The sequence below is a fragment of the Hydractinia symbiolongicarpus genome, chromosome 9 (assembly GCF_029227915.1).
Source record: "Hydractinia symbiolongicarpus strain clone_291-10 chromosome 9, HSymV2.1, whole genome shotgun sequence".
Lineage (NCBI taxonomy): Eukaryota > Metazoa > Cnidaria > Hydrozoa > Anthoathecata > Hydractiniidae > Hydractinia > Hydractinia symbiolongicarpus.
The window spans coordinates 4,151,861-4,168,395 of record NC_079883.1 but is presented as its reverse complement, the minus strand read 5'-3'; the positions used below and the strand labels follow the sequence as shown (position 1 = coordinate 4,168,395).

Genomic DNA, 16,535 nt, shown 5'->3' with positions numbered 1-16,535 from the left:
TTTCTATAATTTTTTTTAACATGCTCGAAAATTTTCAAGTGTTTCTAGCAATTCTTTTCCCAACTTAAACAGCTTCGATCAAAGCTCCCCTTTCTATGCAACTATTGCATCCCTGCTATGGGGACTTGAACGAGTTTGGTTTTTTGTCCCTAATAGAAAATTTGGTCGAATGAATTTAAAGCTTACTCAATAAATAAAAAATGAAATAAAAAACATCGATTTAACAACATTGTATTGTTGTTGAGAAATGTTCGTGAATCATTTATATCGTGTAATACATCAAAAACAAGAATTTCGTTTGTGTAAAAAGAACCAAATATCCACAGAACATCGTCCAATTTTTAGCAAAATTTATTTTAATTTTGCCAAGGAAGCAAAATCGCATAAACTTTATACATCGTAGTATATTCCACTTCGCAAATAATCCTTCCCTATTACTACGTTCCAACTTGACTGGCTTCACTTTCTTTCGTGTCGTGATATTTTTTCATGTTTTTTAAATAATTATCTTTTGGAGAATTTTGTTTCATCTTTACATCATGCAATTCTTCGTTTCTTTCGGCTGCTTTCTGAAAAAAAAACTAGAATGCCAGGAAAACATCTTTTTTTTTTTTACAAATTTGATCTGGATACCTTAATTTATGAAATTCTCGTGCGAGTTTAAAATTGCGCATTTTTTTTGGCGCACTTAGGTTTCGTGCATTTCACAGGGGGCATTTTGGGAGCATTACATATGGGAAATCTATATCATAATGCCCGAATACGTCTGTTTGTCATGCAAAATGGTAGCTTAGCTGCGCAATAGCGAGAAGCACGCAATGCGGTATAAAAAGGACGGGCGGACCCGTGGATTTTCCACGGGCTAACGACTATTATTTATATAATACCCATATGGAATGCAAAAGAACTTCTTTTAAAATTAAAATTTAATAATGTATTGTGTGACTTATTGACTCTCAAATGCTACGTCACTATTAACAATCAACACTGATAATATTGTGATTTTTATGATATTTAATTTTATGATTAATATCATGTTACGGAATTCTAAATGTCTTTAGCTTTTTCCAGTTTTCCGCAATTTAATTTTGCGCAGCCAAATGCGTGAAAAATAGTATTCTGGCGTAGTCAATTGTTTTCGCAGCAGCTCTAAGCAAAAAGTAGATGTTCGCAAATAAAATCATAAATTAAGGTATTCCCTTTCACCAGAAAACAGGTTCCTTAAAAAACCACTCATTATCCTAAAATGCCATATTTAACATATCGAGGAATGGTACTGATTCTAAAATGGGGGCATAAAGTACATATGCTTCTTTTTTGTGCTTTTCCTCCGAGCACACAAGCTCTTTTAACAAAAGCGCTCCTTTTTGTAACACGGGACACTGGTCCTAGGAAACGGAGCGGCTTATTCGAGCAACAAAAAGCGATTTAAAAAAATGACAAAGCTTACATTCACACCAAAATGAGGGAAAACATGACATTGAACATAGAAGAAAAACAAGACGTGAAGCTATAACAATGCAGATGGTTGATGATCATGTTGGACACCCTCCCTACCGAAACAATCCATCATATTCTACAGTATCTACAATGGCAAGATTTGTGTGCATTAAGCATGACATGCAGGCATTTAATGTATGCTGCGTGCGGCGAGATGACGTGGAAGTATTTTATTTATCAAGAGTTTATAACAAACTTTAAACTCGATGGCTCCTCATACCAGGATGTCGTTAACTTTTTCGGTCAAAAACGTGGATGGAAAATTACGTTTCAGTTACTTCATGCTTTACGAATTAAACAACATGGTGACTTCTGGGATAGCGCTGACGAGATTGTAAACAAACCGTCGCCTTCTGGGAAAAAGACCACATTATTCTTACTTTGTAAACAACTTGTACAAGAACTTTTAGAGTTGAAGGATCCATTTTTTACAACTAAAGAAACAATGAAAGTGTTAGGACGCATTTTAACGACAAAACCAAAAATTCCATTGCCAATGACCGTCAAAACAATACTACGGATCGGAGAAGGACCATATTTAACTGGAAAAAGACTTTTCTACAAGATCAAAACGTCGATGATAGAGAGGCTGGCTATTATAATGCAAGAATCGATACAAAGCGGACGTACAAGGGACAACTACTCCACTCAAGACCAGCTGATTACAGACTGTCATATGTTTCTGAATGACTTAAAACAATCACGTCTAGAGATATCCTACTTCGAAGTATTTCACGCGACGAAATCAGAAATTCAAAACACCGTTCTTCAATTATGTGTCATTATTCTGAAACATTGTAGTTTTGAAGAAGACGAATTAAAAAAAGTGCAGAGCTTGTTTCGAAAATCGTTCTGTAAACACTACTGGCTGTTAACAAACCAAGCGAAACGAAAATGGATTTGGAGGATGGCTTCTAGTGAAGACAAGGAACCGTCAAGTGACATTCACATCGAATATTTAAACAACGAAAACAAGGCTGAACATTTAGCGCTTCTTATGACGCATAACGAACAATTAAAACTCACGGAACTCAAGTTGAACGATTACATATTTGACTTGATCGAGCAATCAAACACACCTGTGCAGCCATTTTGTTTAGTGTTTCGAAAAGAAGAAAAGAAAGGGAGAAAAAGATTACAACAGAGCGAAAACGTCGCTTGTCTTATCGTTCAGAAAATGTGTGAAATGAAAAATACTAAAGAAAAAGTTGCAGTTGTTTGCTTCCTGGTCGAGGTAGCAGATTATTTAGAAAAGCTGAACAATTTTCAATCCTTAAAAGAAATATTAGAAGCCGTGAGAGGCGCGTTGACATTTAAGCATAAAACTGGAATATCATGGCGGGATGTTGACTTTTATACGTTGCAAAAATTTGTTGACTTAGAAGCGTTGGTAGACCCCAAAAACAACCTTTCACGTTACAGAAGTAAAATTATAAAACTGGACCAGGAAAACAGTCATTTTATTCCACTGATAGCCGTGCATTTGAAAGATATCAACGAGGAAAAATATCGCCACCAGCGTGAAATTGATTTTTCAACGCAGAAAAGTTTGTGCGAATATCTTTACTTTGACATCGACGCAAACAAACAACTAGCAGACAAGATCGCAACATTTTATTCCTATTTTGTGCGAACATAAACCTACTTGTATTTTGTGCGCGAAAATAACTTCTTTATTTTGCGTCATGTAAGTCAGCACTTCTGCTTTTCCGGCATACAGTTGTCTCGCCCTCCCAGTTCTTCCAGAACGATGAATATAATCCGACGTGTTGAACGGACAGTCATAATTTATCACTAATGTCACCTGAAAAGCAAAACAACAAATTTGTATACATATCAAATTGTTTCAAGAGTTTTCCCGCCTTTACATCGAACTTACGTCAGTAGTATCCAGTCCCCTTGATGCTATGTCAGTGGATACCAAAACTCTGTGGTTTCCAGAAAAGAAATTCTCAAAATCTTTAAATCGAGTCTAAAAATATTTAGGTTTTAGTCTGGTTATGTGGGAGATAGCATTATTCTAAGAAAAAAAAATTGTATACAAAGTGGTTTACAAATATATCTAAATATTACAGAATTGTTTTTCACCTGTGGGTTCATGTTTCCATGTAATTTCGAATGTTTCACATTGTTCTCGTTTAACTTGAGAGATACCCAGTTGCATGATTTTGATGTATTACAAAATATGATACACTTGTCGGCGTCGTGTCGGAAGATCATCTTCAGTCTTGACAGCAAAAGGTCTGACAAAAAATACTACTAAAATATTACTAACAAAGCGGTTTTTCTGATAGGAATTTCGTGATTTTGTTACATGAATTAATCGTACCAAACTTCTCTTTTTGTGTAGTTTTAACGAACTTGTGGTTCACATGAGGTAACACTTTGTGTAGGTTGGATTGGCAAACTTCTAAATTCTAAAAACCAAAAACTTCTTCAAAATACTGAAATAAAGTATTAAAATAAAATATCCAGAAATATCTAAATATACACACGGGTATAAGCTTTCTGTATGCGCTTAAAACCCCCTTTGGTGGCAAGGTGGCAGCTGCAAGAATACATTGGACAGGCGGCTTCATGATTTCCGCATGGCGTTCGTGCAACTAAAAAAAACAAATTCGAGTCTTAAACCTTATATAACCTAAATAAACTTACTTGTGAAATATGTCATACATGATTAATTAACTAAAGACACAATAGTATTAAACAAGTGTACAAAAAACAAAACAAGTAAACAAACAAACAAACAAACAAACAAGCAAACAAACAAAAATACAAACAATGAAACAAACAAGTAACAACAAGTAAAAAACGGACAAACAAACAAACAACGCATTTAACAAGTAAACAAAGAGGTAAACAAGTCCATACGTGACAATGATTTAAAATAGCGTCTGTCGATTCGAAGAAATTGTCATCCATTAGTGTGTCAGCTTCGTCAACAACAAGATACTGCAGATCAGCAAGATTCAGCAATCCTAAAATGATGTTATGTAGTGTGTGATCAACAAAAAGAAAATTTAATTTAGGATGTGTTCGTCTCACAACGTCATAACTTCGGCCATTTTTCTGGTTAATACCAGTAGGGAGAAACTTATTATATCTGAAAATGCACGACAAAATATTAGAATAATAGAATACGAAGACATCAGGTAACAATTCAGGGTAGCTCTCAATTTTTTTAAAAAATAAAATTTTAGCGAGAACTAATTTTCGTGAAGTTAACAAGTCCTGATACTTCGTGAGAACTAAATCTCGCGAATTTCGCGAAAAAATAATTTGTTACATTTCGCGATTTTTCCAATAATTTTCGCGAGAAATAATATTTGAAAAATTGACAAAAACGCCTAAAAATTTATTATTTCAACCGAACCTACCTTTTTGTTGATATTTTAAAACTGTTGACGGCGTCCCTACAACAATATCCACAACACCTTTCATGTAATCACGTGTCCATTTCTAAATATCGCATTATTTATCTCTACTTGAAGCATTTTTAAAAATACATGTTTACAAAAGCATGCGCCGTTATACCTTTTGTTTTTGACCAATCAAACCAACAGAACGAAATGGCGCGAAATGACTAAGTGATTTGAACACAGACTAAAAAAATAAAAGTCACGTGATTATATTTTAAGAAGACGTACCTTTGCTGTTTTTTTTTATCGTCGGCTCCATGCCAAAGAAGTCCAAACTTTTCTGAAATCTACATTACTACAGGCTCCGTAAAAGGGACTTAAAGTCGAGATCATGAAATTTTGAGCAAACTTTGAGTGTTGATAATTTTCTCACACTAAAGTTTAAACAATAGTTATATTAAAAGAGCCAAGTATTAAACAACAAACAGCCATACGAGTATCTGAAGAGCAAGTTCTCTGGCTGGTGCTATAACCAAAGTTCTTGGACGACTCAATCGTTTCACAAATCCTTCATCGACTTGATTTTTTAATTTATGAATAATTGGAGCAGCATAAACAACGGTTTTTCCAGAACCTAAATAAAACAAGACTTCGTTTTTAGGACATGAAATACCCTTTTATTATTAACATAAATAGTTCTAAAAGAACTAGAATAATTCTATACCTGTTTGTGCAGCGCAGAAAATATTTTTTCCTTCCATTATCAGAGGAATAGCAAGCATCTGAAATGTAACAAAAGTGACCTTAGTAAATCCTTCAATCTGAGTCATTTTTAAATATGCTAGTTTATAAAGAAAAGCTAGCATTATTAGTGAAACAGGTTTTTTAATGTTTTGTTTTAAAGGAAATCCAAGTTAAGATTTGAGGTTGAATTGATGTGGTAGAATTGAAGAGTTGTTAAAGAGTCTTTAAAATCTCGTTTCGTTCTGAACACATCTTAAAACTTTGACATTAAATTATTCTAATGTAACATTTTATGACACAAATTGCTGGTATATATCAGATATTACCTTTTTTACTTCTGTATTGCATATTTTGGTACAATTTTAACGCATATTCCTTTGCAGGTCTTAAATTATGATAATCGAAAATCATTAGCCATTTTTGCAGGGTAAATATGGCACCATATTTTTTACATAATATTTAAATGTCGAAAATATTAAAACGTATTATAGAGTCATATTTATGATTTTTATTAGTTAATTTTGAAAGAGATAAAAGAGGTAAAATTTTGTCTAGCAGCTAAAATACCTGTTGGAACATCTTAATGGAACTTAAACAAGGTGCCACGTAAATGTAAAATTTCTTTTGACAACAAGAATAGTGCGCCACCTCTTAAATTCAGAATGTTGGTCATGTTGTAAACATTACATTTAGATACTTTCAACGTGTTTAATAAAACCTTACTTGAATAATAGTTGGTTGGGTTATTTTCAAACATTCCAATCCCTGTGAGACATCAGTTCGCAACTTGAGATTTTCAAAAGTTGAAGCATCTGCACTGTGGTGTACACTTTCATGCTGAAAAATATTCAGGGACTTAATTTAAACTTATAAACATATTGTACACGTGATTTCACTTTCTGTGATCTGCATTTGTGCTTCTTTGTGTGTGTAAAAGTGTCCTTGACTAAAAACATTTTCTCACAAAGGATTTCACAAAAAAACAAAAAGTAACTGGTTACAAGACAGGAACATAACAAAGAGTTTTATATATAAACATCCATTTAATTTATAAAAAGTCTTGAAATTGTGTTGGAACCTTTGAAGTAATTCTTCGTTGCTAAATCTGATATGATACTTTTAAAATCACAATTTGATATTTTTTAGGGTAGTGATTATGGTATAAGAAAAAGAATGAGATCTTAGCTGCCTGGTCTTCAGATAGATAGATAGATGTGCATATTTTACATGGCTAGCCTCACAAATATCGAGGGATATACCCTGTCTATTATTTCCAGGAGGGGCCATGGCGTAGATGGAGAGTCCTAGAGTATTTAATGCTCATTTTGAGCTACGCAGACCCAATTAGAGCCCGCGCTCTACTAGACAACTCTTGGCAACATCCAACGGCCCACACAGTGTGCCATCTTCCCAATTTCCCTCACATGGCTTGGGTTAACCCGGGGCTATGGTAACATTCACTCGCCCATGTTGAATCGCCATCAAGAGGAATCGAACCCCGGTCTCCCGCACAGAGTACGAGAGCTATAACCACTAATCTACGGCGCCACGACATGACTCAGGGTTAATTTTTTTTAAGAAAACAGTACCTTTACCTTAATAATAAGATTTCACTAATTTAATTGTTTCGCAATGTCTCTGAAGACATGAGACATCTGCTTTTCTTCTTCAATTAAAGCTGTCTCTGTGCCAGTATAAGTTTTAGAACTTGTCTATTTCCTCACCTGAAAGATGTTCATGTGATATTCTCAGTGGGAGAAATGGTCGTAAATGGTCGTATTGAGATATCGTATTTTTTTTAAATCTTCTTTTAGCTCAACCTACTAGGTTATTTTTTTTGAAAACTTCTGTAGAACGAAAACTCATCAAAATTTTTATCCATGCTTTGATATGACAATGAAAATCTTAAAGTGCCCGATTCCTGTGGTTCAACCACTACGGATGTCAATGTCATTGAAGCAGCTGGTGGATTCTTAATGTTTGCGCAAACTTCCATTTTAGCCAGCCATGTGCAGCCATACCTGTTAAACGCCAAAAACTTGAGCGTGTAAAACCGCAAATGAACTCCAGAACTGAGGATTAAAATTTTGTATGACGTTGAGACACTTTTTGTTTAGGCTCTGGAGTAACTGATGACAATGTTTCAGGCCAATTCCTTGACTAAACAAATAAGCAGTTAGGAAAAATTGTTCTGTGAGCCGACCCGACATTAACGACTAGACCCCTTGATCAAGCACTAGAAATGTTAAAATTGATTGCCATTGTACCTGTAGACATGTGGGTCTTGTGTTCGAAACATTCACACAGCTATGCACCAAGACGCTGATGAACCCATTCATATCTTCGGAGACCATGTGTAAAGAAAAGATGAAACCTGTCAATTTACAACCACCTCCAATGCCACGTGTGATAACTGTAACTCTGTGGTCAACAGAAAAGTGTTTTGTACAGATGAGACGATTGAAATGTCCTTCTCAATGGTCTTACAGACAAAGACATTCGCCATGAGGCACTAAGTTTGGCAAGCACTCATACTAGACAGCTGTTATTGCCTTCATTGAAAGCCAGGAATTTGCACGCAATACCATGTCCACATATCATTGTTCAGCTCAAGGATCTACACCAATCAGACAGTCAACTAGAATGAGCTGTTTTGTTACAAAACGCAGCAGGTATTACAAAATAAGTAATTTATTTAAAATATAAAAATTAAAATAAAATATAAAATTTAAAATATAATTTATTTAAACAGTGCAGAACAAGGGTCTTTCCGTTTTGAGTTGCAAAATAAGCAAATAATGAACAACCTAAATTTTTTTCCATAAAATGATCTAGAATAAAATGAACAATAAAGAAATAAAATACCGTATTGCTGCTTCCTATAACAATTTCTCGATCCCCTTTTGATATGGCATCGATTTTTTGGTTGGCCTAAAATAATCAAAATAAACTGAGTCAAAATGTGGTGAGAGCTTAGCTAGATAAAATTAGGTCGTTATAGCTAAAAATTTAAAATAAAATACTTTAGTTGTAACGGCTATCCGCCTTTGGTCTTTTGATTTAATGGTTCTTGCTCTTCTGGCCATACTCCGTATTACAATTTTATTAATATTTTGCATTTTCTGTTATTATTTCTACAAAATAAAGGAAGAGTCACAGCATAACTCTTTTTGGAATCAACTGCGCCATTTTGTAGATTCTCGTGTGTTTACATTTTATGCATAAATTAAATGCCTAGTTGCATTAATTAAATTCTATTGCTGGGGGTGTTTGGGAGTGCGGTACAAAAAAAAAACCATGGGAACAAACCTCCCTCGCTCGTTTTTACAAGTGAAGCAGCGAATACAGTTAACTCCCGGTAACTCGAACCTCCAGGGGACCAGAGAAAACAGTCCGACTTAACAAATGTTTGACTTAAGCGAAGCTCCCGTTAATTCAAACTTAAACAAAAATGAGATAGTAGTTCGAGTTAAGGCGATTTTTTCTTCAGACTCTATAAAATTTACAAATGTTACAATCTGTAAGTTTTCAATAAAAAAAATTCGTATGTCGGTTTGACTTAACAAAAGTATATGATGGACATTTTAAAATAACAGAACTTATAATTTAAAAGAGGACACTGTAACGTGTAAAGGAAGTAACCTTTTTTCCACTTCTCCAGCCATCCATCTGACGCTTTAAAATTTGTAAGATCAAAACTTTCAGCAAATTGAAGAGCCTGTTTTTTTTACCATATTTTATCTATCCCAAAAAGCAGCTTTTACTATTTAATGCAATGACCATTAAACACCTTTTTGACCAATTGACAAGAGTCCAACATTAGGTTCAAAATTTGATGGAACTTTTATGGATGTTTGGATTTAAAGCTATCTAAATTTCATGGCATTTGAAGAACAGGGTAACGAAAAAAGCTGCATTTCTATAACGCCTTTCATCACGGATTAGTTTTTTTTTCTACCATTTTCCAAACAACAAGACACAAACATGATTTTAATTTAAAAATCAGTTCATCCAACCGTTTTTCACCTTCTTATAAGGTTCCCAAGTATGAAATTTCCTTCCATCACTTTTCATGTAACCTCGAAGGAACCTCCAAGATGAAACAGACCCTGCACTAAAAATGAAAAAGCGAAAATCTTTAGAAAAAAACTTCTTAACAGTTTAGTCGATAATTTTTGGTGGTTACAAAATTTTGGGCGGTATTAACATTTTTGGGCGGTGACAAAATTTTGAGTGGTAACAAAATATTGGGCGGAAAAGTGTTTTAGTCACTGTGCCAAAATTTGGTCACTTTTTACCGACTTTGTATCACCAATAAGACCTGTTTTAACAGGGTTCACAGCCAGGAGGCCCCGACGTTGATTCTTCCAACCACATTATTAAAAAAGGAACGTCAAAATGCTGAGGAGAAAAAAATAAAAATAAAAAGAGTTTTTTCGCGGCTAAATACTCGCCGTGTTGAATAGTTGGTTGGTTACTTTTTTGCTTACGTGGCCAATATCTAAAAGAATCGTTAATCCAAAAAAATACAACAAACGGAGTCTTATTAAAAGATTAGATATAACCGCACATTGTATCACACTTTTGAAAATGTCTTTTTATTCGTTACTCGATTTAAATTCTGTGTTTGCTCTGATGAAATATATTCGAGATTTTTTTCTACGAGAGAATCTCAATTTTAGGAGCCTTGAAAAAACAAAATTATAACGTTTCAATTTCGAGTCCTCACTCCGGTGCACTTTAAATGCAGTGTTGTCAGTCCATTTAGTGCCATGTACTGACCGCTAACTGGCTTGTGTGGCAGGCAAGCAAGTTAAAGCAAAGGTACACGTATCTCTAGTTGTAATGTAACAAAGTTAAAGCCGGAGGGGATGGTCTGTTAGGATGGAATCCTCAAGGACGTTAAAACTTTCCGTTACTTACTCACTTGATGTACGTATCTCTAGCGGTAATGTAACATAGTTACAACCGGAGGCTTAGGATGGAATCCCGGAGGACGTTAAAATTTTTCGTTACTTATGTACTAATTAACAGATTATAGAGCACAGAAAATTCCCACACACAACGTCTTTTTGCGTCAAATGATAAAAATAATACAGTATTTGTTTGCATACTCAGACAGTAAACATAAATTTAAAGAATCATATAGAGGTTCAAGTGTTTTGACCCAGGAAAATTTTTTAGACCATTGTTTGTAGCTAATGAGAAAAAAACGTTGACATTTCTGGAAAAGCTGCTGCGTTCCTCATATTACGTTTAGTGTTTGTAAAGTGAGCAAACATTTTGTAAACTACTTGAGGTTGAATTACTAAAGAAAGAAAAGGGTGCATGTTTTTGCGTCTAAGATTAAGAAAAGTAAAAGTAAAATACACAATGTTTGTTTAAATGCTTAAAAAACTTGCCTTACTTGTCTCCAAAGAGTTCGTGCCTCTCTTCTTTCTGTAACGTAGGGTTGGTTTATACAATCCACTTTAGCTAGCAGCGGGGTAGCTGGGTTTTATGTAAATGGCGCAATTAAAACAAACCGCCAGGTAGATATAATTTGCTTAGCTATCAGTATAACTGATCTGCTCGCTGCAAATTTGTTTGGCTTTTGTGATGTTATGGTAGAGTCAGGGTCTGTGTTTTTACAATTTGTGATTTTACAACCTAAAGTGGTGTAACGTACCTAACTGTGTAAAGAATTATGTTAATTTTGGCGTCCTTTGCTTTAATATGCATGGGTGCAGTAGGAAGGCTTAAATCTTGATTATTCATTCACTGGCACTTTACAAGTTCGCCCATAATTTAAGCTTTGACCCTAAAAGGCTAGCTTATCTGACAAAATTTTCGTCACTCTCAGAACAAAATTGTCATTTATTTACCAACAAAATATATAGAATTTTTAATGTATTGTAATGATATTGTACTGTTGAGGTGATGATTAAATTTCCAGATCATTAAGCTTAAATAGAAGCTTAATTAACGGAAAATCTGTTAGATTTTCTCTTCATAAAAGCGCCAACTAGCCCGGAGACTCTGCATAATTTTTCTTACAACCGAAAAATTGAAATACTAAGCTGGAAAAATTACGCTGAGTCGCAAACGAGTTTCTTGCAGTGAGAATACTGACCGCACTTTTTGGTTGGTTACTTCTATTTTTCTTTACTCACGTGGTCATGGACATCCCTTCTTCTTTAATATTCCGTACGCGAACAAAAAAATGTGTTTGTGTTCATTGGTTGATTTGAATTCGGGATTTGCTCTGGCACACATTTTTTTGTGGCTAAGCTTCTATATGAGAGGAACTGAATTTTGATTTCGAAGAAAGCTATGTTAATTAGGCTAAACGCTATAACGATAAACTGAAAAGGTCCAGAGAAAACTAACTAGAGCTCAAAAAACGAGTCAAAAGTACTTAACATTTACATATAGTTCTTAATTCATCAATTTGCTATTGTGGATTAGCAATCCGTAAAACGGCCTACAAATAAAAGCTTAAACATAAATTATAAATAAAAATAAATTTATCACTCCCGGCGATCTACCTGTCAAACAGATATTGACACATTGTCTGTAACTGACAGCTCGTTTCAATGTGTGTGTACTTGCCCAATAGATTAGCATCAAATGACTTTAATGATGATTTTACTTTAGCTATTAATATAAAGCCATTCTGAAAGGTTAAATGGACACACGTATGTGGTTTGGTTCCAGCTTCGAATTTTACATTTAAACCTTAAATAATTCTTAAAATTAGTTCTAAAATAAATGTCTAAAAAATAGATACGGCGAAGAATTTAAAACATGTTTGAATAAATGGGCAAAAAAGGCTTATATCTAATAAAGGAGCATATATTTTCACAATAGCTATGCATAATCTAAGACCCCTAGACCGATTTGATCATTCCATTTGGTATAGAAAGTTTGAAATATTTATGAATAAAATATTTATGTTTTGGTCAATCTGATCACCTATGAGGGAACTGATGTCAAGACTCCCCATAAAGATCAACAATAGGAAGCGTTATTTACCACATAAAGAAAATATTTACGTGCTCTGTATATCAAGTGGTCATACTAAGAATATTTTTGGTTCCCAGCACTTCACTAGTATGTTTCGTTGACTCTTTTAATCTGGTTAATCTCCAATTTCTTGCAAAAAATAACGAAGAAAAAATTTGCAGAGAGTTCTTATCGAATTTCCATTTTTTAAGGAGATTGAATGTTCCAATCATTATAGTTTCATCTTATCATTTCGTTGTCGCTATAACACATAAACAAAAAGAATAAATTGATTGGATGAAAGTGCTTTTCATGCTAAGTCAGGTTGATATAAAAAAGAACTTTAAAAGATAACACACGTGGGAACAAAACATGTTGCCAGGTGTTGCCAGGTGTTGCCAACATATTGGACCATCTGTCAATAGGTAGCAAAAATAGAGGGAATAAAATATATCAAAAACTTCGATGACGTCATCGATGTAAATTATGCAAGCTTAATGTGGGCACATGCGTGGAAACACGTATTTGTAAAAATAATATAGTTTTAAATTTTGAGGTTTATTCATAGTTACTATCGTTAAAAATATACATGCCTTAAAATTTTCCGCCTCTGCTAATGCCTTTTATTATTTAGATATAATCCATTCCGTAATGCCTCAGCTTGATCTTCCACGGGGAACGGAAAGAAAGGTTTAAAAAAAAGGGGGGTGTAAGGAAATACATTGTTTTTATTTGTTAGATATGTACAGTTTACCTCATTTCCAGGTTGTCTAAAATTGTTAAAAAGAGAAAAAGGCCTGGAAATGAGTTTATTTGACGGTATAACATCTATTAAATTACATCAATTTGCTGCAGTGAGCATCAAAATTTTGGAAGTAGCATGTTCGTTTGCTGTTTGTATCTTTCAAAAGATTCGTACTTCGAAAGTGATTTATCTTTTTTTAACATATTCGGAAGGTAGACAAAAACACTCATCGCCACCAGAATAAGTATCGGCGCAGCATGCTCCGCCATGATGGCAAACCCGAAATACGTCAATATTTCTCCAAGGTAGTTTACGTTTCGGGAACGTGCAAAAAAATCTGTCGTGATCAGACGCTTTTTCTCTTTCAACATAAAATATTTTTGAGCATCACTGCAAAAATGTAAGAACGTCCCGATGATGTTACATGTGACGGCTAAAAAAATAGTCGCGTTCGTTGGGTCAGTTTGTTTACGCACCAGTAACCACGGTGTCCACCAGTATTGATTCAAACCAACAAATCCAAGTATAAACCATAATGGCGGAAGTTCCTCTTCAAAGGATTTATCCGGAAAAATGGATTCCTTCAATAACCAATTGATACAGTAATTTCCATGAAGAGCTAAATAAATAACCGGTCCGATTTTGAAATTCTGATAACGTATCATCAACGCTATTATAACCATTGGAGTCAAAGTTTTATGACAGTTTATGAAATATCGCATCTTCAGCTTCATGTTGTGTTTCCCTTTCTATGAAATGAAATACGCAGTTAAATAATTTGCACAAGCACGCTGCTTTACCTGTCCTATGTTTAAGGCAATGATAAAAACTGAATGTAATTTCAATATTTATAAACCATTTCCTTTGTAAACTTTGATACGCAGTTTAGAACTAGTTCTAAAAGATATCTTTATTGTGAGTTTTTTACTTAATGGATACGATGTGGGAGAAAACATAACACAAAAGCTTCTTTACGTAATATGTGGAGGAACAGCCGCCCACAGCGAGAAATATGTCGTAGATGTTAGTTTAATGGCACGAAATAAAGATAGAATTTGACTGATTGTAAATAAAACCGACAAACATTTGTTTGTTCTCGCTTTTGTCAAAAATGACGAAGAAATTCTGCGATATGATTATGACACCGAAAATAAAATAAAAAATCTATAAAACCCGTGGTTTGTTTTTTTTGTCCTAAATTTGGACTTCAAAATAAAGGCGGGAAAAGTTTACCTACCGCATAACCACAAAAAGAAGACAGCGAAGCTGTTACACAGAGAGCACTCGACAAAATGAGTAGGTCGATTTAAAGCAAAAATTAGTTCTTGTTTCCTTTTATGATTTCTTAATAAAATAGAGAAAAGATAAACTCGCTTACCTTAATAAAATCGTTCAATCTTTCTCGACTAACCTCTTGCGACCTGATTTGTAAAAGTGTAATTTTATATTTACGCGTGAGAGACTATATAAGGAGGTGTCAGGTTTTGAGGAATAGATTTCAAGTAGAAAAAATTACCTTTTCATCAGCTTGTTTGCTTATCTATCTATTTATTTATTTATTTATTTATTCATTTCTTTGTTAAGATGCAGTTCTAATTCGAGCCAGTCAGTCCCTTTGCGGAGAACATGATTACAAAGTCATCAAGAAATGGACGAAAAACTAAAATGCACTTTTATATTAATATTAATATACAAAATATACAAAATATCTTTTATACCTTCATGTATACAATATATAATAATAGTACACACATACATATATAGTAATATACAATATATATATAGAAAGAAACACAAAAAAAGAGAAATAAACCTCGAGAAAACTTATGCTCATAATACTTGCAAAATAGAAGAAAGCCACGCAACGCGAGCGCTCAAAATTCAAGTAGGTTTTTCATTAGTAACTTTTACCCAGTAGAACGATCACCTTCATTTACCTCAGAAACAAATCTTTTCCCTATGCAGATTCGAGAAGATTTTCTAACTTAGCAGCTGTACCACGACATAAAAAGTTAATGGGCTGTGTTTTTTCTGCCGCTAGCAAATCATATATGTAAAACCTTGGAGGATGGTAAAGCGTTTGTTTTGACTTAACTCTAGCTGCCTTGCGGGATTGTTTCATGAAAGTTTACTTCAAATATGTGTTGTGTATGTACTCACATAGTATTGACTCACATTCTAATAATGTCTTGATACGTGCCAGAAAAAAGGAAGCTGTAGTTTTAGATTGAATATGGACCATTAGGCTGACTAAGTTTGGAATATTTTTTGAAAAATGTTTGAAAGCAATAACTTATGAAATTTATATTTCCGCCAATATCATTGGGCATCTCCTTAAGGAACTCAAGCAGCCATAAAATCTGAGCCTCCAAGATACATTTTAACCTGTACTTGTGATCAAAGAAGAAGGTAGATTTAATTATCGGTTGAGAACTATTCATGTTTTAAAATTTCCTGGGATATTTTATACGAAACTTTCGACGCAAAGCCTCGTTTTCTTATGCAAATTTTTCCGATAAAAAGCAACGTCTAAAAGTTGTCACAGTGAAGATCTAATGTTATAACGTGCAAGAAAACAAAAAGAAGTTTTTTCTGTATCTACTTACTTGGCACAGTGTCCGTCTTTTCTGTGCCACTCTCGTGTTTGTTTTGACCTTCTTGAATACACGGCAATAAAAGCAGGACCAGATTTGTCATTTCAAAGACTGAAAAGCCAATTCATCATCTGTAAAAAAACAGTGTAATTTTTCAAACAAAAATTTTTTTTCTTTTGGTATGATTTTATATCTTACTTTTCCAAGTAAGTGATTTATGGAGAATCATACATGCTTACTTGTTTAACAAGGATGTTAAGGATATTCGGTCTCAGCCACAGGTCTGGCAGCGCATTGATTTATTTTTAGATTCCTGATACTTAAAAACATATTTTACAGTAAAAAAAAATTCGCTGAATGCGAGAATAAATAAATTGCGAGGTTTTAGGATAGAAAATGCCACTAAAATAAACCATGGCATGGTTTATTTTAATTTTAGGTTTATTCCCGCCGGGTGGTGGTAACATCCGCTTGTGACATCATTCATACATACGTAGTGAATACATAATGCACAGTCTGAGATGGAACACAGCAACGCATATAATAGAGCAGTCAGTAAATTATCCAGGGCAATTTTATTTCAAAAACAAATATTTATTAGAAAAAAAC

The 16,535-nt window shown here is 34.1% G+C and overlaps 2 protein-coding genes across 2 annotated transcripts; both read right to left on the bottom strand.

The window, feature by feature from the left end:
- Window positions 1–215: 215 nt before the first annotated feature.
- LOC130656279 (probable ATP-dependent RNA helicase DDX28) lies at window positions 216–8,810 on the bottom strand. Its single transcript, XM_057459109.1, has 14 exons — window positions 8,627–8,810; window positions 8,469–8,534; window positions 6,327–6,440; window positions 5,584–5,641; window positions 5,354–5,493; window positions 5,035–5,103; window positions 4,878–4,959; window positions 4,372–4,478; window positions 3,996–4,103; window positions 3,830–3,917; window positions 3,589–3,743; window positions 3,380–3,472; window positions 3,146–3,304; window positions 216–569 (listed from the first exon to the last, which is right to left on the bottom strand). Exons 1-14 carry the CDS (start codon window positions 8,720–8,722, stop codon window positions 438–440), a joined length of 1,467 nt encoding a protein of 488 aa, XP_057315092.1. The 5' UTR covers window positions 8,723–8,810; the 3' UTR covers window positions 216–437.
- A 4,339-nt stretch (window positions 8,811–13,149) lies between these two features.
- On the bottom strand, window positions 13,150–14,991 carry LOC130657179 (uncharacterized). The gene is made up of 3 exons (XM_057460146.1): window positions 14,849–14,991; window positions 14,711–14,753; window positions 13,150–14,081 (listed from the first exon to the last, which is right to left on the bottom strand). Exons 1-3 carry the CDS (start codon window positions 14,854–14,856, stop codon window positions 13,449–13,451), a joined length of 684 nt encoding a protein of 227 aa, XP_057316129.1. The 5' UTR covers window positions 14,857–14,991; the 3' UTR covers window positions 13,150–13,448.
- Between the last annotated feature and the right edge of the window lie 1,544 nt (window positions 14,992–16,535).